The sequence below is a fragment of the Pelodiscus sinensis genome, chromosome 7, assembly GCF_052426305.1.
Source record: "Pelodiscus sinensis isolate ZL-2025 chromosome 7, ASM5242630v1, whole genome shotgun sequence".
Lineage (NCBI taxonomy): Eukaryota > Metazoa > Chordata > Testudines > Trionychidae > Pelodiscus > Pelodiscus sinensis.
Genome location: NC_143058.1, coordinates 40,522,824 through 40,542,924, shown reverse-complemented (window position 1 = coordinate 40,542,924; position 20,101 = coordinate 40,522,824). Strand labels below are relative to the sequence as shown.

The 20,101-nt window shown below is 41.0% G+C and overlaps 1 protein-coding gene and 1 pseudogene across 4 annotated transcripts in view; one reads left to right on the top strand and one right to left on the bottom strand.

The window, feature by feature from the left end:
- The window catches only part of STK39 (serine/threonine kinase 39), a 298,192-nt gene that overhangs the window by 144,361 nt on the left and 133,730 nt on the right, over positions 1–20,101 (top strand). For all 4 annotated transcript variants that reach the window (XM_075933552.2, XM_075933550.2, XM_075933551.2 and 1 more), the window contains 4 exons: positions 870–925; positions 7,501–7,610; positions 7,711–7,812; positions 15,900–16,033. In XM_075933552.2, coding sequence (XP_075789667.2) covers positions 870–925; positions 7,501–7,610; positions 7,711–7,812; positions 15,900–16,033 — 402 coding nt within the window. The remainder of the gene's footprint in view (positions 1–869; positions 926–7,500; positions 7,611–7,710; positions 7,813–15,899; positions 16,034–20,101) is intronic.
- Positions 11,419–13,676, bottom strand: LOC149524054 (uncharacterized; annotated as a pseudogene).

Here is a 20,101-nt window from a genome sequence, read left to right as displayed (position 1 = left end):
TTTCTGGTGGGTAGGCAATGAGGGAGGATGGAGACCATGGAGTGGGTAAGAAGGATTATGTGTGTGAAGGAGGGATCTGGTGCCCTGGGAAGAGGGGGTAGGAGGAATGGGGGTGGAAACTGGGGCAGCAGTGCACAGGGCTGGCAGGAGAGATATGCAGACAAGTTGGTTGACACCCAGCCAAGATCAGGAGTCCCAGCCTGTGGATTTGGGGTGGGGTCCTGCCCTCATTTGGGTGGGCCTGGATGCTGAGTGTGTGGGCCTTGGCATACTCGGGCCCCCACATAGCAAAACCTTTGGCCTTTGACATGCTAGTTGAGTCTCATGAAGAATGAAAGGTGTAATATAGGTGTATTTAAGTGAAATTTAATACAGCCGGTCTCCGAGTTGCAAATGGTCGACTTACAACCATTCACAGTTATGACCAAAGCTGTCGTAAATGGTGGATCCCGAGTTATGAACGCAATCCGTGCTTATGAACAGCACGGTTGCATGTAACTCTATGGGGTCCGACTTACGAACAAACCAAGTTACGACCAATTGCTTGGTCGGTAACCGGTTCGTAAGTCGGGAAGAGGCTGTATTTCATGCACCAGACATCGACTTAAATGGTTCCTTCTGTCCTTGGATTCAGTGGAAGAAATTCTGCATATCTAATCGCTTTTATATAAGCAGACAAGGTTCTGTCACTCCCTTTATTTTAAATGCCTTGGCTTGCTAGTGGCAGATCCAATAATCAGCATGCTTTGAGTGGTTGAACCTTTTGCTAATTTTATGTTGTCTTATGAAGCTTTCTGTACAATATGTAGAATCATACATTATGAAATTTTATTCAGAATATTAACTCTCTTGTCATTTGTGCATTGCAGGGATTTGAAAGCTGGCAATATCCTTTTGGGTGAAGATGGTTCCGTACAAATAGCAGGTAATGATGGTGATTGAGGCCTAACAGTTAAGAGAAAGTGGAAATAAAATTGTGACTGCTGTGTAGAGAGTAAATAAGGAAAAGTTATTTACTTGTTCCCATAACGCAAGGACTTATTTCTTCATATAATGCACAGTCAACCTGTGGCACTCTTTACCAGAGGATGTTGTGAAGACCAAGACAATAATGGAGTTTAAAAAAAAAAAAAAAATAGCCTAGATAAATGCATGGAAGATAGGTCCATCAATGGCTGTTAGCCTTTAGTCTGACTAGGTATGGCCATTCTTATGGGTTAATTGATACCTTTTGAGGCTTTTCCCACTGGAAATGCTGTGATATTTCTTGGACTACCAACTGATAAGGTGGAGTGTCAGATGAACAAATTTGATGCAGTAGCCCAGTTTGGGAACCCATAATCTCTAAAGCATCTATGTACCTTATATCATAGTCGCCTTAAAAGCCATGCCAAAGTGTCCAAAATCCTATTTTTATTTCCTTTTTATTCCCAACATCTTGTAACTGTCTTCCATACATGGGAGAATTTGTAACCCAGACTAAGCAATTCATGTAGATGCCCACTACATTGTGTCCTTAATTGTATTTCTAGTTCTTTAAAATTGATACTGAAATACAATGGAGATGTTTTTACAGTGATCATGACCACAAAGCTGCTCTTGAAAATAAGTGGAGGGACAAAATTCTTCCCTTTCCACTTTGTGCAGCTCATTGTTTTAATGATAGATGCTCCAACAATGTCCAAGGCCACTTAAAGATCAGGTTACACAACATGTACTTTCCTTCTTATTGGTGATTTGTCTGTATCCAATAAATCACTTAATTTTCGTGATTGCTAGCCAGTAGGCTGCATAAGTGTAGAAGAAGTTTTGAACACACCATGAGTTGTCAATGTGACTTTTTTCATGTTTTTGTTCTTGTTTTAAATAGAAGCCTACAAGGGCATAGAAATAATACCAATCGTGATAGAAGCTATAAGTAGATTAGCTATCAAGAAAAATCACTAGTCAGAAGAAAGTTAGTCGTCAGTTTGTGCACAGAAATTATCTTTTGATTTAAATAGAAGTTAAATGTGGAGGTTTGACCTCTTTTTTTTCCAAAAATATCTAATATTTATAATAAATGAGATTAAATTTTCAGTTGCTTTTTCTAATAATGTTAAATTGGAAATCAAAGGAAATAATACGGTAGATATATAGCTTTACCTGAAATCACGTGGCTTCAAGTATGGGAATACTGGGCAATTGCTGAGATACTATGGCTTCTTGGTGAAATACTAGTTCAAGAATTGGAGATATACTCGTTTTTTCTAAAGGAATTGCCCCAGGCTCTAGCCACAGGATTGCATTAGATTTTTAAACAAGTAGTCATGGTTGATCTGTTAACTTGATACTCTGATTATATATTTGATTCTGTGAAGGTCATGCAGTCCCTCTTATGATTAATACTGCATTTTTTGCCAAGATTTACCATATGTCTCCTTGGACAGTACTCTGTTGCTTTTTACTGTGGTTCGAATCCCTGTGATCAGTTGTGTGTCTTCCTCTTCCTGTCTTTGGCATTATGCTCAGTGTGTAAGCCCTTTCTCTAGGTAGTACATCCAGAATTAAGGAAGCTCCAGGACTGTGTTAACATATGGCATGTATGCTGTAGAATGTGGTTTTTATGGCACACTTTCTAGCTAGAAGGCTATTCCACACCTTCACCTGGGGAGAATAATTAGATGTGACCTGTTTTTGTGAGTCCTTGCTGGTTTCCTATAATGTGATTGTAAATCCAGCAATAAATGAAAGAGAGATGTAGAAAACTATTCAAGGGGTTGAGAGTAGGGATGTATGTCACTACTCAACAAGCCTGAGCTTATCAGGTATTTGATTGGAGTACTCGACTACTCGTTTTCCCCCCCCCCTCTTCCCCTTTGCTGCCTCTGTATGAGAAGCAGCAAGGGGAGGAACAAGATCTGGTGCTGGGGGGAGCCAGCTTAAGAGCCGGTTCCTCTCAGCACCCTTGGCGTGGTGCTACCTGTCTCTCCTTCCTGCCTCTGCTGCTGTCTCTATCAGAGGCATTGGAGGATGGAAAGAGTCTTTTTTAAGGCTGCCTCTTTTCAAAAGTGTTAAACTCATGGTACTTAGGCTCTGCTCAGCATACGTTTGAGTTTTAAGCCTGGGAAAGTACAGTACCTGGATCATGCAGAGCATTGTGAAGGTCTCCATCTTTATTAAAAAGAAAAGTGTTTTAAAATCAAAATGAGGTGTTAAGTTTTGAGGGGACTTCATTCAGAACAACTTAGTTTAGTGCTCTGGGTATGGTAGACACCATGAAGTCTATATTCATCACCATTTTACTCCAGAGTAACTTCCCATTTTCTCCCCTGGGTTTAGAGGATATCATGTGTACCTAGTACAAGTTGGCAAGTACTGACTTAGTACTGGTGACTCTCTTGACATAAACGCCCAAAAACTCTTTTTTTACTATTTGCAAGGAGGAGTATAAAGTATGTTTGCCTCTAGAATGACTTAATCAGATGGTTATGGTTATGTTCTTCTAAAAGAAAATTGTGAAATTGATGAAAGGCCTTTCCATTTAAAGCATGTTTAGTGCATAGGATGGCATGTATGCACATAATACACTAAAACATCTAAAATTTTTACCAATACATCTCAGTCCTGACTACTGTCACTCCTGCTGTCCTAGTCCCTGAGACTGTCATGACTTAAGACTGGCAAATTATGCAATGTGGGGAATGGTTCGTGAAGCGTTAGGCTGAGATTGCTGAATTATTTTCCTGTGTGACTGATGATCAGTCTCTTTTCAGAATAAACGTTTCAAATATCTGTTTCTCTAAAATGACTTGGGCATGTGAGCTTAATGTCTGTGGGCTCCTCCAAAGTCACTTAAATACTTTAGAAAATCTTGTCACTTACTCTGTGTGAGAGGCTGTCTTAGTCCTACCATGCCTTCCACTTGCAAGATTAAGAGGATTCATAAACACCAATAATTAACCTCTCCTCTTTGGCAGCTGCTTACACACATTCATGGTAAGAGACAGTAACAATGTAACACTGTTGGCTATCTAACTGCTTTGCCGGTTTCCCTTTTCCCATTTGGTTAAATGGCCTAACAATACAGGAAAATGTCAACACTAAATGCACAGTACAGGCAGTCCCCGACTTACGCGGATCCGACTTACGTCGGATCCGCACTTACGAACGGAGCTTTCTCGCCCGGAAGTCGGGGCGAGAGAGCCCCGTTCGTAAGCTGCTCCGGTGCCCCTGGTCTGCTGGAGACCGTCTCCAGCAGACCAGGGGCACCGGGTGGGTTCCCGCGCTTCTGAGGCTTTGCCAGAGCAAAGCCTCAGAAGCGCGGGAACCGCTGCTGCTGCCCCTTGAGACCCGGTGCCTGTGGTCTGCTGGGGACGGTCCCCAGCAGACCACAGGCACCCGGACTGAAGCCGCAGGCGCGGGGAACCGCCGCTGCTGCGGCTCCAGTCTGGGTGCCTGTGGTCTGCTGGGGACGGTCCCCAGCAGACCACAGGCACCCTGACTGAAGCCGCAGCCGCGGGGGGGTCCCGCGCCTCTGAGGCTTTGCCAGAGCAAAGCCTCAGAGGCGCGGGACCCCCCCGCGGCTGCGGCTTCAGTCAGGGTGCCTGTGGTCTGCTGGGGACCGTCCCCAGCAGACCACAGGCACCCAGACTGAAGCCGCAGCCGTGGCGGGGTCCCTGCCTCTGAGGCTTTGCCAGAGCAAAGCCTCAGAGGCGCGGCACCCCGCTGCCGCTGCGGCTCTGCTCCCCGTGACCCTGGTCTGCTGGGGGGGGGGGGCGCAGCTAGTGTGCTCCCCCCCCCCCCCAGCAGACCAGGCTTTTGTTTTGGACTCTGGGGCAGAGCAGCTGGGGCGCTGCCGATTGGTCCTGCAGCGCCCGTGGGCACTACTGGACCAACCCGGCAGCACCCCAGCTGCTCTGCCCCAGGTCCTGATTCAGCCGCTGCTGGTCAGTTTCAGCAGCGGCTGAATCAGGACGTCTGGGGCAGAGCAGATGGGGTGCTGCTGGGTTGGTCCAGTAGCACCCCAGCTGCTCTGCCCCAGGTGTCCCCAAGTCAGCTTCTGCTGAAACTGACCAGCGCTGACTACAGGAAGCCCGAGGCAGAGTTGCTCTGCCCCAGGCTTCCTGGAATCAGCTGCTGATCAGTTTCAGCAGCAGCTGACTTGGGGACGCCTGGGGTTCTTAAGTTGATTCTGTATGTAAGTCAGAACTGGCGGACAGTTTCAGCAGTGTCTGAATCTGGACGCCAGTTCCGACTTACATACAGATTCAACTTAAGAACAAACCTACAGTCCCTATCTTGTACGTAACCCGGGGACTGCCTGTATTGGGGTAGGACAGGGGAAGTCAAACCTCTCTGAACCTTTGAGTAAACAACCTGTATGTTTTGAAGTAAAACACCTATGGGTTACAAAGCCACTCAGTGAAGGAACACTTTTGCTGTCATGACTTTTGCTCTTGTTCTTCTTCTACATATGACTTGTCAAACATTGCAATCTCCTTCTAACATAACAAGCATATGAAAGTCCTGCATGTCTGTGAAGCATAATATACAGAATAGACACTTAACTATTGCACAGTATTGGGGTGACTTTTATGAAGATTATGTTTCTATTTCTTTTGTCTCTTGCCTTTTGTAATACATTCCAAAATAATAAATATGTATTAATAACAATAGGTGCCTATAAATAAAATCAAACTTTTAAATTGTGGTGTACAAGCTTGAGGATTAAACAAATGTGGCCTGAAACAAAACCAAAGCCAGCTCTTATCTGCACAAGGCACTTCATGGAAAGCTAATGAATAAACTAGAACTGAAAGGTAAATAACTATTTAATAAAATAACATTCTTCACACTCCTGCTTCTGAATGCTTTTTTTTACTTCAGAACTCAGTTCAGACTAGTCTGGTTAGACACCCAAATCCTGTTCAGAAGTCAATATTCTGTACTGGATAATGTCAAATCCCAAAGTAGCAACTCCTAACAAAACAAAAGTGCTTCACGCAGCAGGCCCAAAGTCAAGGTTCTTGCTTTAATCCTTACCAAGCAAGTTGCAGGTCAGTTCCCTAAAAGTGTGTTTAGATGGAAAACTTAGAAAAAAAGTGTATTTGTGTTTGAAAATAAAGGAGGGAACACTTGATGATGGGTTTGCGGCGAGTAATGATAAAGTATCAACAAGCAAACGCTAAGTCTGTTTTTAAACCAAAGGCAAAATCCTAAATGCTGACCCCAATCATGGTCAGTGAGGAAATAAATGCGAGTGGGTCCACATTTGGGTCAGTGATTTCTCAAAGATCTACTTTAATTATGTTGTTGTGAAAGAACAAAAATGTATAATGGACAGCCACATGCTGATAACTGGGTTCGTGTGAGTAAACCGTTGAATTAAGGAGGGCATTCAAGTCCCATGAATACATTTTTAAAAAGTAATTGACAAGACTAGTTAAGAACTGCTCATTTAAAAAAGGGGACTGCACAAGATGTAATGTTCTTAGCCAGCCACAAGCCCTTTCATAGAATCATCGAGTCCAGCCCCCTGCCCAAAGCCGGATCAATCCCAACTAATGTTTTGAATCTCTGTTCAAAAATGGTGCCTCATTGCAAGGGATGTTCAGATCCAAAACTCTGCAGTCCAGAATAGTGTGTGTGTGTGTGTGTATTCTTTTTCTTTCCCGTGCTGCCTGACTTTATTCATGATTGTGATTCCCTTCCTTGCTGTGGTCTCCTGATGTCTTTGCAGATGAGTCCCCCTACTTTTTTTTTTTAACTTTAAAAATGAACAAGACCAGGAAGAAATCCTGAAACAACAAGTCCAGAAAAAGTAACAAGTAGGGAACAGTGATCAGAAAAAATACAAATTTGAAAAATTGGTGGCTCAATTCCCCTTTAAAGCAAACAAAATACAACTTAATATTCTTCATATAGGAAAAATTACTGGGCCATTTGAAAACATTGCAATGTTTTCAAAGATAAGAATAGCCACACTGGGTCAGACCAATAGTCTGTCTAGCTCCGTATCCTGTCTTCTGACAGTAGCCAGTGCCAGATACTTCAGAGCAAATGAACAGAATGGGACAATGTTGTCCAGCCCTGTCTACTGGTAGTTGGAGGTTTAGGTGCATCTGAAGCATGTGTTCATGACCATCTTGGCTAAATAGCTATTGATGGACCTCTCCTCCATGAACTTATCCAGTTTTTTTTTTTTTAACTCAGTTGTATTTCTGGCCTTCACAACATAGCATGGCCACAAGTGCCCCATGTTGATTGTGTGGTTTCTTTTTAACCCAGTGCATTTGCGATGGCTATATCAGAATAATGTGAACAAAGTAAAATAAGGACTGTTACTCTGTGTCTCGTATTGTGTCATTTTCTCTGCTGTGAGAGCGGTATTCTTCAGCTGAACTTAACTATACACAAGATTTTATAATTGGACTCCTGTTTTTAAATATTTTTTCTGTTACATTTTGGTATAGGGAAGATGATGAGCTTGTAACTTTTTAAAAAAAATTTGTTTTCCAGATTTTGGTGTTAGTGCATTTTTAGCAACAGGAGGTGATGTTACCCGTAACAAAGTAAGAAAAACCTTTGTAGGCACCCCATGTTGGATGGCACCTGAAGTAATGGAACAGGTATCTTTATGGTTAATGAAATTCACTCCTATCTTATGACTTTACCTTTAAAAACCACAGTAAAACTTTTTTTTTTTTTTTTTTTAAAACCCTGTTATAGGTGAGAGGTTATGACTTCAAGGCTGATATATGGAGCTTTGGAATAACTGCCATTGAATTAGCAACAGGAGCTGCACCTTACCACAAATATCCTCCTATGAAAGTAAGTACCATTGGAAATCATGTATAATTTACTACTACGTAAGGTGCTGTAGGACCATTCATTGTTTAAGTTTTTTTGGTTGCATAAATAACATTCAGGTCCTTATGTAAATTTCTAACATTGCTCTCAAGTGTCTGGGATGGCTCTATTTTAGCCTATTTATAAAACAGCCTTGTGTAGATTATATGAGGAAGGCAAGATTGTCCAGAGCATAGGACTGGATGGTGGGATCCCTGTATTGTTCCTGGCTTGCTTTCTGCATGAGCAAGTAGTGTCGCATGCAGTTGTCTGGAAAGTGGCTCAGTGATTAAAAATTATCACTAGTAAGAAAGATTCTTCAACCAGCAGTTAGATAACAAGTGTCAGGTGTGACTGGAAGAAGAGTCACATTGCTTTTTCCCTTGCTCTGTTTGTCTTCAGTGCTAATATAGTAAAAAGTTGAATTTTGGAAGCATATCGATATTAAGAAATTGGTGTGTTCAAAGTCCCTTCTGAGAATGTGGATCTGATGGAAGTGGAAGAGTGCCATTTTTGTCACTTTTCTAATTTTACAAAGTATAATCAGAAAAGTGACTAAAAATGGCAATGATGGGAATTTTGTAAGGTTAAGGGCATGTAATACAGTTTGAAGTAATCAAATGAGTGATGGTATGGAATTGTAAATTTGCTATACTTAAAAATGGCAGAAAGCTGCAATAACCGATGTTGCATTTTTTCCAAAACTAAGATTTATGTGCTGACTTTATAGTTGACACACAATAATGTGTGACCTGGACACACATGTGTGTCCAGAAGACACCTTGGAGGGGCTTCCCGGAGTGCTGACACGGCCACCGCCACTTAACTAACCACTCTCTGGGGCTTCTCACTGCTTGGTCCTGCTGGGCCAGCTCTACTAGTCTCCCCCAACCAAGGCACCAAGCTGAGATCACTGCCCCCTAACCCCAAGAAGCAGTTGAGACAATGAACCTCTTCAGGTCCAAGGCGAGTGCAGTTTTGGGCCCAGCTTCCTGGGATACCACTCCCCAAATGGGATCAAAACCCCCAATGAATTACTTGGCTAAGCCCCCGTTGACAATGAAAGGGGGAATGTGCACACTGATTGCTCCCTGGGTGATAATTATTTACACTGGGCTTGATAGTAAGTAAAAGTGATTTTTATTAAGTGCAAGCAGTAGGATTCAATTGGTTATAAGTGAATAGGCAGAGCAAAGTAGATTACAAATTAAAAGTAACAGAAAAGGCTTGCTTAATTCTAAGATTAAATCCTCAGTACAAACTCACCCTAAAACTTTGTTCCAGTTTTGTACCTTCAAACCAGGGAAATGTCCACTTCCCCTGGGATCTCAGGTTCACAGACAAAGACAAAAGACTCCTACTTTCCTATTAGTTTTTTAAAGATTCCCTTATTGCACAAGGAGTAACCTGGCCTGTCCCTACAAACCTCTGTGAGACTTAAGGGCAAAAGGCTATTTGCATATGATTGCCCAGATACTGAGGCTTCCTTTGATGACTTTTTCACACATTTAAAACCCATAAAGTTTTCCCTACTCCATATGCTAATTTTACACACAAGAATTATACATACACCAAAATAAGATAAACTGATCCAGTGGATTAAGACATGAAGATTGATGGGTTACATAGAGAAATTTGCTTAAAGCACCTTTGAGTTATGTACATTTATGTCCATATGCCCATTTCATAAAGCATGGGGATAGGGGTGAACCACCACTACATTTCCATTGCCTTTTTGTTCATAAAATCATAATACTCGAGAGGTAATTATCCAAGCCCCTTGCACTCAAGGGCTAAGTATTATAGACCATCCCTGACAGGTGTCTGTTTAACCTGACCTTAAAAAAAAAAAAAAAAAAAACCTCAAATAATGGAAATTGCCCAGCTTCACTGGACAATTTATTGCAGTGCTGAACCATCCTGATAGTTTGGAAGTTTTTCCTATTGTCCACTATAAATCGCCCTACACTGCAATTTAAGCCAATTGCTTCTTGGCAGCTAAGGAGAACAATTGTTCTCACTCTTCCTTGTCTCTTATATACAGGCAGTCCCCGGGTTATGTCAGTCCGACTTAAGTCGGACCCCTAGTTACGACCGGAGTGGGGAGGAGGGCGGCGCAGCTAGTGCGGGGTGCCTCCCCCACTCTCGCCGCCTCTGGTGGCGTGGGGAGTGCTTCCCCCCAGCAGACCAGGCTTTTCTCGCCGATGCCTGGGGTAGAGCAGCGGGGGGGCTGCCGGGTTGGTCCCACAGTGCCGAGGTGCGGTGCTACTGGACCAACCCAGCAGCACCCCCGCTGCTTTGCCCCAGGCGTCCCCAAGTCAGCCGCTGCTGAAACTGAACAGCGGCTGACTACAGGAAGTCCGAGGCAGAGCTGCTGTGCCCCGGGCTTCCTGAAATCAGCCACTGATCAGTTTCAACAGCGGCTGAATCTGGATGCCTGGGACAGAGCAGCTGGGGTGCTGCCAGGTTGGTCCAGTAGCGCCCAGGAGCGGCGCTGCTGGACCAACCCAGCAGCACCCCAGCTGCTCTGCTCCAGGTGTCCCCAAGAGCAGCTGGGGTGCTGCCGGGTTGGCCCCGCCGCGCCAAGGGTCGGCGCTACCAGACCAACCCAGCAGCACTCCAGCTGCTCTGCCCTAGGCGTGTCTGATTCAGCCGCTGCTGGTCAGTTTCAACAGCGGCTGAATCTGGACGCCAGTTCCGACTTACATACAAGTTCAACTTAAGAACAAACCTACGGTCCCTATCTTGTACATAACCTGGAGACTGCCTGTACTGAAAAACTGTTGTCAGACCTCCTCAGTGTTCTCTTCTCTGGAATAAACGCCCCCTTTCTCCCCCATTTTCAATATTCCCTCATAGGTCATGTTTTCTAGACCATTAATTGTTTTTGTTGCTCTTCTCTGGAATTTCTCCAGTTTGTCCATATCTTTCCTGAAATGGGGTACCCAGAACTGGAAGTGAGGCCTAATCCAGTGTGGAGTAGAGTGGTAGAAGCACTGGTTTGCTGCTTATTTTTCCAACAGCATTCATACATATTTAGCTTGTGATACATTATGACCCTTGGCTCCTTTTCTTCAGAACTCCTTCCTAGGCACTTCCCCTTTTGCATTAAATTTTATTAAAATTCACAGATGGTTGTATTTACTTTCAAATATTAAGAAGTCTTGAAGTGAGCTTAAACTGTTCCTCAGAAAAGCAAAAGTTTAGGGTGAATTTTAGTAGGGAATATTTTAAAAAGGAACGTTTCTCAGTTGAAAACAAAGGTAGTTTTACTGCTGTTTTTCATATGTTGGTTTTAAAATTGCTAAATTGCTTTTAAAATTGTCACATGTTAATATGCACTTAGAGAAACCCTATAATTGCATTCAGGGGTTTGGAGCAATCAAATTTTTGAATTGCTGCTCTCTAGCTCCGCTCTGGCACCAATAGTGACTGCTCCAGCTCCGCTCCGACTCCACTCCACTCCGCGCTCCGACTCATATTAATTTTTAAGTAAATAAAAAAACGCATACTGTAATTTTGAAAAAATGTTATTTTTATTCAGTTTTAAAACAATGTAAATATCATCAACAATGATACAAACTAGAATCATTCATAATTCAATCTGTAAAAACTTATTGCAGCCATCAAGTCATCTTTCATAGCCTGCTGCAGATCATTTAAAATTAACTTTAAAGCTGAAAACAGTCGCTCTACGCTAGTTTGAGTTGTTGGCATGCTCGAAGCAATTCTGCTGGCAGCCTGAATGCGGTGTGGGTAGCTGTGAATGACCTCAAACAGACTTAACTTTTAGCCTACCAACAGACTCTATTGCCTCACAATCTTCCCAAAAGTTTCTCTCGAATAATGCTTCATTACAATTATGAATCGCAGAAACTCGCCGGCGTCTGTCTTGTTTATCCAATTCCTTTTCGAAGTCATCAACTTCTGAAGAATTGGTGCTTGAATTATCTCCATTTCCCTGTGATGGTTGAAGATGCTCGAACAAGTTCAGAGTGGAGATGGAAGTTTGAGAACAGCTTGCTATTTCTGAGGGGTGTGAACTTTCCGAAACCACACATTCGATTGTTGATGACTCCTTTTGTTGTTTCATTTTCTTCAACCTCTTTTGCAGAGTTCAAATGTAGCAATAGATTTTGTTTTTTGAGTTAAGCAATATCAAGGAACCCTTCCTTTGCCTTTGGTATGTCCCTTGAGGTAAGAAGAATCCGATACCTTGGGTCAACATAAACTCCAGCAAGGAAATGAATATTGTCAAAAAGCTTGTCTTAACATTTCTTCATGGAGGATAGAATTCCTTCTGCAATTTGTCCACCATTTTCTTGCAAGAATTTTGACAGTTTCTGCTATTCCTTCATTAAAACTTCTGGGGTTACATCAACAGCTTGAAGATTCACTGTTGTTTGGTTTGGCCTTGCCAAGAGGTCTTACAGGTTCTTCACTTCATCCCATTAAACTTTTGCTAACTTGAGTTCTCTTGTTCCAGCAGCAGCCACTTGTTCACAGTAAGATTGAAAAACGAGAAGCCTATCAATCATCGCATATATAGATAAAGCAGAACACTTTGAATACTTGGGGAGCGTAGTTTGACAATGGCTTGTTGAATTTTTCCCAGTAATTTCTTCGCATGTTCTTTGTTCAGTCCATCCTAGATTGCCAACTGAAAAGTGTGAATATCGCACCTCATCAGTTGGACTTTTGAGTCGTCCTCATGAAGCCATGTTGGAAGTATGAGACTAGGGTCATTAACCCATTGCGCAGCAGCATCCATGTTGAGTTCGATTGCATCCATTTCTTTAGTTCCTTTATCAGGCAAAATAGCTTCAGTTCTGTCAACATCCCTGTTCTCAGAGGTAGAAATGGTTTCATTGTCCTTGCTGAAATTTTTGACGGCACACGTCATGTTTGCTGCATTGTCAACGCAGAGGTTCAGCACTTGCATATCACTGATCCTAAATTTTTCTAAAATAGCTTTTACTTGACTTTTCACGTAGGAAGAATTGTGATGCCCTTCAGTGTCGATTATGTCCAAGGTTTTTACCACAGCTTTATCTTTTCCTTCTTCATAGTACTGAGCATTGGTTGCAAGGAAACTTCTGTTTCCACGGGTTGCCGCATCCATTTTCAGGTAGCACAATTTTTGCTCCAAAGCTTTCTTGAGCTCTTCGTGACCAAACTCAGCTGTGCTGACAACTAAATGACAAACCGCATCATGCCTCGTTGAAACGCCAAGCTACCGACCCATTTCACCTGCAATTTTTTGGAATCCTTTGTTCTTTAATCTGAAGGTAGTGAGCCATGTTGAACTCAAGCAAACTATTTCCATCAGCCTTTCACAGAAAGTATTGGTAGCCATGGTGACTGTAACCTTTGAGGACTTCAAATATGAGTCAAGTTTTGTTTGCTCAATTTTGGGTTTCTTTTCAGATGAAACGCCGCAAAAAATCTTTTCTCCAGGAATTTTCAAAGAGCCAGATAAACGTCGTTTAGCTGTGTCAGCTTTCTGTTTTGCCTCATCTTCCTGGTCCTTTTTTGTAATCAGAGCCGCATAGTTTTCAGGATGGTTACATTTTACGTGCCGCCAAAGGTTGAAAATTTTCACGGCACTTGCTTCAATTGTCTTGAAGCTACATGGTTTGAGCTCTCCATTCACTTCCTTTTCCACCTTGCATGTTGCCGATTTCGTGTTTGCTTTTCCCAAAAGCCCAAATTTTGGGCTCTTCAAATTCAAAAGTAAAGACGTTGTTGAGATCCTTTTCCATAAATAGGCTATCAATCATGGGGGGGCAAATTTGATGGGTTGGTTGGTTGGGTGGGTTGATTGGTTTGTTTGGTGCTGAAGCCATAGCCAAATCTTCTTGTGCTGCTACCGCATCCAAATGTTTCTTGTTCTGATCTTCGAAAAGCAATGAACAAAAGTATTACATTTTTTTTTTTTTTATAATGTACCTGCCTGTGATATCTTAGCCACTTAAGATACTTCAAATTTATTTTGGATTTTCTGGACAAATGATCCCATTTTCTTTTTATACCAAATTATTATTAAAATGTATATTATATTTTTACATGTTTCTTGCAGTGTTAATGAAGTAAGAAGTATTTTTAATATACATAATCAATTTTTATTTATAAATTGCTAGTTAGTTTTTCTTATGAAATTTTGCGGGGAAAATATTTGAAATATTTTCCAAGTTTTTAATTAGTATCTCAAAAACGCTTTAATATAGATATATCAGTGAAATTTGTTATGTGCCGTAGCACTAGTACGTACTATTGCTGCTCTACAACTTCAATTGTTGGGAAGTAACTAGGCTACACATTACAAGGTTGAAAATAAACACCATACTTATCTAACTAATCTACACGAGTACGTACTCACCTAAACTTGGCACAAGGTTGGGAGCAGTCTGCAGTGTTATTGGATGTCTGATAATTATCTGATTCTTCAATAAAACAGATCTCCAAAAAACTTTGTAATTTTGTATCTCTACATTAAATCTTGATTTTTGGCTGAAATGAGAATAACTGTGACATATTACATAAAGTGGTAAAGTAGATGTTAATATCAATTGTTATACAATCTGAAACTTTTTGGCACGTTAGGACTTTCTTGCTAAAATATCATTCATTTTGGATTGAAAATGAGGGAGGGGGAGGGGAGGGAAGTCAAGATTTTCTGTGCTCTGGCTCTGCTGTAGCTCCGGGCAAAAACCTGCAGCTCCACTGCTCCGTGCTCCAACTCCGGTCTCTGTTCCAAAGCCCTGATTGCATTTATTTTTAATATGCTTAAATTACAGCAACTGCTGTACATAGCAATATTCCTACACAAGAATCCCAGATTGATTAGTATAGTGTACTTGATAAAGACTGATGCATTTCTATCCAGAGTGTTAGAAACATTAGAGTACCAATGCATTTCAAAAGAAGCAAAATACAGGACTATGTAGCACTTTAAAGACTAACAAGATTGTTTATTAGATGATGAGCTTTCGTGGGCCAGACCCACACCAGACTCACACGGCTACATTTCTATTACTTTTCAAAAGAAGTGTTTAAAAAAACAAAAAACAACTCAGTATAACATTAGTTCATTGCTTGTAGCAATTTCACTATTATGACTCTTTCCTCACTTTTTCCAGAATTAAACTGACTAATCCTGATCTGAAGGCCTGACAGAAACCTTTTTCAGTATTTTACAGTATTGCTGCTTTTTTTTTCTTGTCTCCTTGGTGAATAGTAAATTCTTTTATTCTCTTGTTGAGTATATTAGTTATTGGTCTAAGAGGGCTATGTGGGAATACTTAAGTGTACAGGAGCTGCACACCATAGTACAAATGTATGTAATCATGAGGCTTATGTTAAGAGTTTAACTAAACTTTAATTTTTAGTGTAACTGTGTAATTAAAGGGCTGATACAACTTGAAAGTCCATTGCAGTCTATGGAAAACTCTTGAGCTGAGTCTAACCTTTGAGTTTCCTTTTATATTAAATTTCTCTTCAAGTAGTCCATGTTTTGATGTTTACAATGCACTTCTTTCTGGTAACGAATTTTTTATTCATAAGTTTCTGGTATTTCCAGATAGCTTTCTTGATTTAATGATTTATTAGCTATTTCATCAAGATCTTCATTATTTTTTCCCTGGAGCTGAAACAGGCTGATCCAAGTTGTGTGGCCAGACCGTTTGCCTTAAAAATTAGTGGCTTTTTGCTATATGTCATAAATATGTTCACCAAGGTCAGACATGTAGCATTTGTGCGTGATGTGCCACATGCTTGGTTAGCAGTAGGTGGAGAACTGATTTGAACATAGTTTGTCAGCCTGTACAAATCCCTGGGCAAAAGCCTACGCCATCCATGATTTACCACTCAGCTTTGTTTCTTTTGTACTCTTTTTAAAAAAAAAATAAAAATAAAAAAAAAATGTATTACCCTGGTGTTGTGCGATCCTCAGTATGTTTTAAACAGGAACATTGTATTTTTTTGGTGGAATATTTGTATCCTATTTCAGCTATTATTGTATTGTAATTTCATTGTGACACTTACCATGTCACCTTTTGCTTTTACTATAGGTGTTAATGCTGACATTGCAAAATGATCCCCCCACTTTAGAGACTGGTGTTGAAGACAAAGAAATGATGAAAAAGTATGGCAAATCGTTTAGAAAACTAATTTCACTGTGTCTTCAAAAAGACCCTTCCAAAAGGTATAGCTTTTTTGTTGTATAAAATGGAATTAGTCCAAAATACAGTTACGACTTCAGTGCATCATACTTTAAATATCATTGTTACATATTTTTTCCCGGGTATTTAGTTGGAAAATCCTTGTTTTCAAAATATTAGGTCTTCAGTTTGGGGAGGAGCTGGCTGTTAATTATCAAGCTTCAACAAGCATGATTAACTTAGTGTACTAGTATAGCTTTTGCACAATAGAATTAAGGTATTATTCAAACCTTTTGAAAACCCATGGCCCCCTGCCCTGAACAGAAAACCCATCGCTACTTATTGCTAGCCCATGTTAAAGATTATGACCATGTTGATCAAGGTGAGCTTCTATTGTGTGAATGTACTGTTTCAGCCTAAACCATGAAACGCTGTTGACTTTCCTTTTTGTTGTTGTTGTTGTTGTGAGATGAGTTTATTTCTAACTCTACATTGAGTCATTTGTGCTATGTGAAAAGATTATCTCAAGAGAGGGCTAATTTTTGTAAGCAAGCTAACTTGAAAACGATAGTCTCTCTTTCTTCTGTAGACTCTGAATTCTTTCTGAATCATCCATCCCTGCTCTATATTTGTGACTCCAGATAATCACAATCTTTGTTCCAAAACTGTTGTTCAAGTCCCACAATGATGTTTCCCCATTATAATGTTGATAGTTATTTCTGTGTAAACCCATTGTATAGATTTTACTTTCTTGGACTCTGTGGAAGGCACATTCTGTCACTAATATGTGTACAGGCAGTCCCCGGGTTACGTACAAGATAGGGACTGTAGGTTTGTTCTTAAGTTGAATTTGTATGCAAGTCGGAACTGGTACATATTGTAGGGGAAACTCTAGACAAACATTTCTCCAGAGCTCAGTTTTATTCTCCCACACCTCACTTCCCTCAGTCCTTTGTTCTCAAGCTGAGGGGTCTGCTGAGAGAAGCCGCTCCACGTCTCCCTGGTCTGCTCGGGCGGGGGGGGCACTAGTTTCGCGTCTCCCTGGTCTGCTGAGGGGAAACAGCTAGTGCGGGGTTGCCTCACCCCGTTTGTAAGTAGGGATCCGATGTAAGTCGGATCCATGTAACCCGGGGACTGCCTGTACATACTTTATTTAATAAATCACCTGTTTTAGGAGCTAGAGTTACAAACTTATTCATGTTGCCTGTTGAGTGACCTGATTTACTGCTTTCTTACTTTATTTTCCTGGTGTAATTTGGGTGCAGTAATGTGCCAGTGGTGTTAAAAACTAGACATAATTGTGAGTCCGACTTAGTGAGCTTGCTGTAAATCAGGGTAAATATGATCTGAATAAGGCCTAGCAGCTGAGAGCAGAGGTCATAGATAGAAGAATAGTTAAGAAACAATAAGTGCAAATGAAACTTGGAATTTCCCAGAACCTCTCAGAATGCATCCTCTTGGATCAGGGTAGTATCTGCAGTTACTCCAGACGTTGGTAGTCCTGTCTCATTAAGTCTCCAGTCTGGTTATGCTTTAAGCATAGCCCTGAAACTTGCAGGCTGCTTAAATATGTGTTACTGTTTCCTTAAAGTTGTCTTCCCAGAACATGCTTCAATTTAATTATGGCTACAGATTATTGTAGAAATGCCCAGTGTTTTCAAAGCACGATTAAAATGGATGCTTAAATATGATGATCCCCTAGGAAGCTAGCAGTTGCAGTATTTTCCCTGTCTTCTGCACGTAGTAATATCTGCTGCAAACTCTTGATTCCTTACAATGCAGTTACCAATGGTTAACTGTTCTGCGTTAAGCATACTAGTTTGTGATCATCAGAGTATTAACATTCCTGGTCACTTTGTGTTTTACATTAAAAAAACAAACAAACAACTAAATGACAGTGCAAGTGCCTGTTGGACTTTCTGCGGTTCGAGCAGACTAGAATGGAACTTTTAGTGTGTGTTTTTTTTTTTTTTAACTTCCATTAGCTTGCTCATTTGAAAAATCAGTATTCTAGTTGTCCCCCATTCATTGTGGATAAACCATTTTTCACATGCAGTATATCTCTAAATTGGATAGTACTCTCCTTGATAGCAGGGATTCTGTACCGAATTGGGCAAAACTTTTGGCCTGAGTGCCACATTGGCTGTCCTACCCTCCCCCTCCCTTGGCAGGAGCTTGGGGTCACAGCTGAAGGGTCTGATAGGCCACATGTGGCCTGCAAGTTGTAGCTTGTCCCCCCTCTGCTCTGTAATGTGTGTAGCATGTGAACTGAGCTTACTCAAATAAGAAAGCTCTGGTCTACACTAGGCTGTTTTGGAATAACTCCCCTTATTTCAAAATAACAAGCAGAGAATCCACACTACCAAGCCCATTATTTCAAAATAAGGGACTGGTTATTTTGAAATAACTCCTGCTTTCCACGAGAAATAATCCTTATTTTGAAATAGTTATTTCAAAATAGTGGTTTTGTGGATGCTCCACTGCTGCTATTTTAAAATAATATTCCCCAGAGACATTCAGAGTACTTCCTGGGGCTCTACGTTGAGTTAGCGTGCCCACATTAAGAGACCCTGCCTCAGATTAATTTCAAGGCTTCTCTGGTCACACTCTTCCAGAATTTTTATTTTGGGAGTATTTATTTTAAAATAACTTTCGAGTGTAGACATACCCAAAACTTTTTTTTCTGGTCTTTTCTTCCCTATTTTCCCTGAAACGTTAAACAAATTAAGATACAAGCAAACTTTTAACCAATATAGAATTTGCAACTGTGTGGACACTCCTCCTAAATTTGGTTATAATTGCATCTTTGCTTAAACTTTTGCAACTCCTGTGAATAGAAACACCCTTGTGACTTCTTCCTGAATTACTGTAAGCTCTTCATATATTTTAACCACTCATAGACAAATGCAATAGGCATTAATTGGGCTTTGCTTTAGTTTCTGTTCAGTCCTCTTCATCCTTGCAGTAAAGATGATAGAACTTATTTTTCTGTTTACAAATCAATAGAATAGTGGAAAATTAACGTTTAATTTGTGAAAAGGTGTCTTTTTTTTTTCTATACAAAGATTGAATTTTTCCTTCCTTCCGTCCATTTGAAAAAAACCCAGAATGCCCAAAGACAAAAATACGCTGATTCAGAATGCTACCTTACGGGATTTGTCATTTGGTTGCTTCATGTCCCCAGCTCCTTCTACAAGCCATACTTTCCAGCTAGACTATACCTCTTCCACAATGAACCATGGCCAAGAGCTCCCATCTAGTACCATCTCCCCTCACCAAGAAGGGGCAGTGGTGCATCATGGGAGACAGAGCCTAGTGGTATAATGAAGAACAAGAACACGAGGTACCTGAAATACAACTCGCCTGGGGCACCACAGCAGCGTTTTTGAATCAAAGTGGGTTGTTTTTATTTACGATGTGGAAGTTGGAAGGAGGGGGAACCCATTTCTGATCAGCTCTGCTTGAGTCAGGGCAGAAGACCTAAGAAGAGATTTTTCTATCTATAGGGAAAAGTGGGTGAATATTGTTCTGTCTTCTTCAGAAATACAGTATAACACTCTAGCAGGTTGTGACTTCAGCTGCAAATTTCAAAAGTGTAAAGTCAAGTGGGCCTGGGAGGTAACAGAACTCCGGGACTAAATACGGAGCATTGGGCCTCTAGCTACTGCAGGATATTCAGCTGGTGTTTCTAGGGGCTGAAAGCTCTCGGACAGTGTTGTCTGGCTTATGAAACAATTTAATTGGTTCAGTCCAATTTCTTAAATACAGGTGTCCATATCACTGAAATAAATGGCAGTTAACACCCCACTATAGGAGTAAAGGTACTCAGTAGGTGGACCACAAATCTGGATCTCTAGATGCTTTCGAATGCCTCCCAAAATATTTCATTTCATTATTATTATTATTATTTTCTGTGGACAACAAATTTGATAAATTTGGACCTTGACCAAAAAATAGACTACCTCTTCATCTGGAGCATTGGTTAGGCACATTGGAGTCCTCTAGGAGAGCATATCTCTTTTTTTTTTTTTTTTTTTTTTTTTTTTTTTTTAACCACTTAAGGAAAAAAAAAGAGGTTGTAAATCTTGCCGCCTTAATCCAGTACCTCTCAC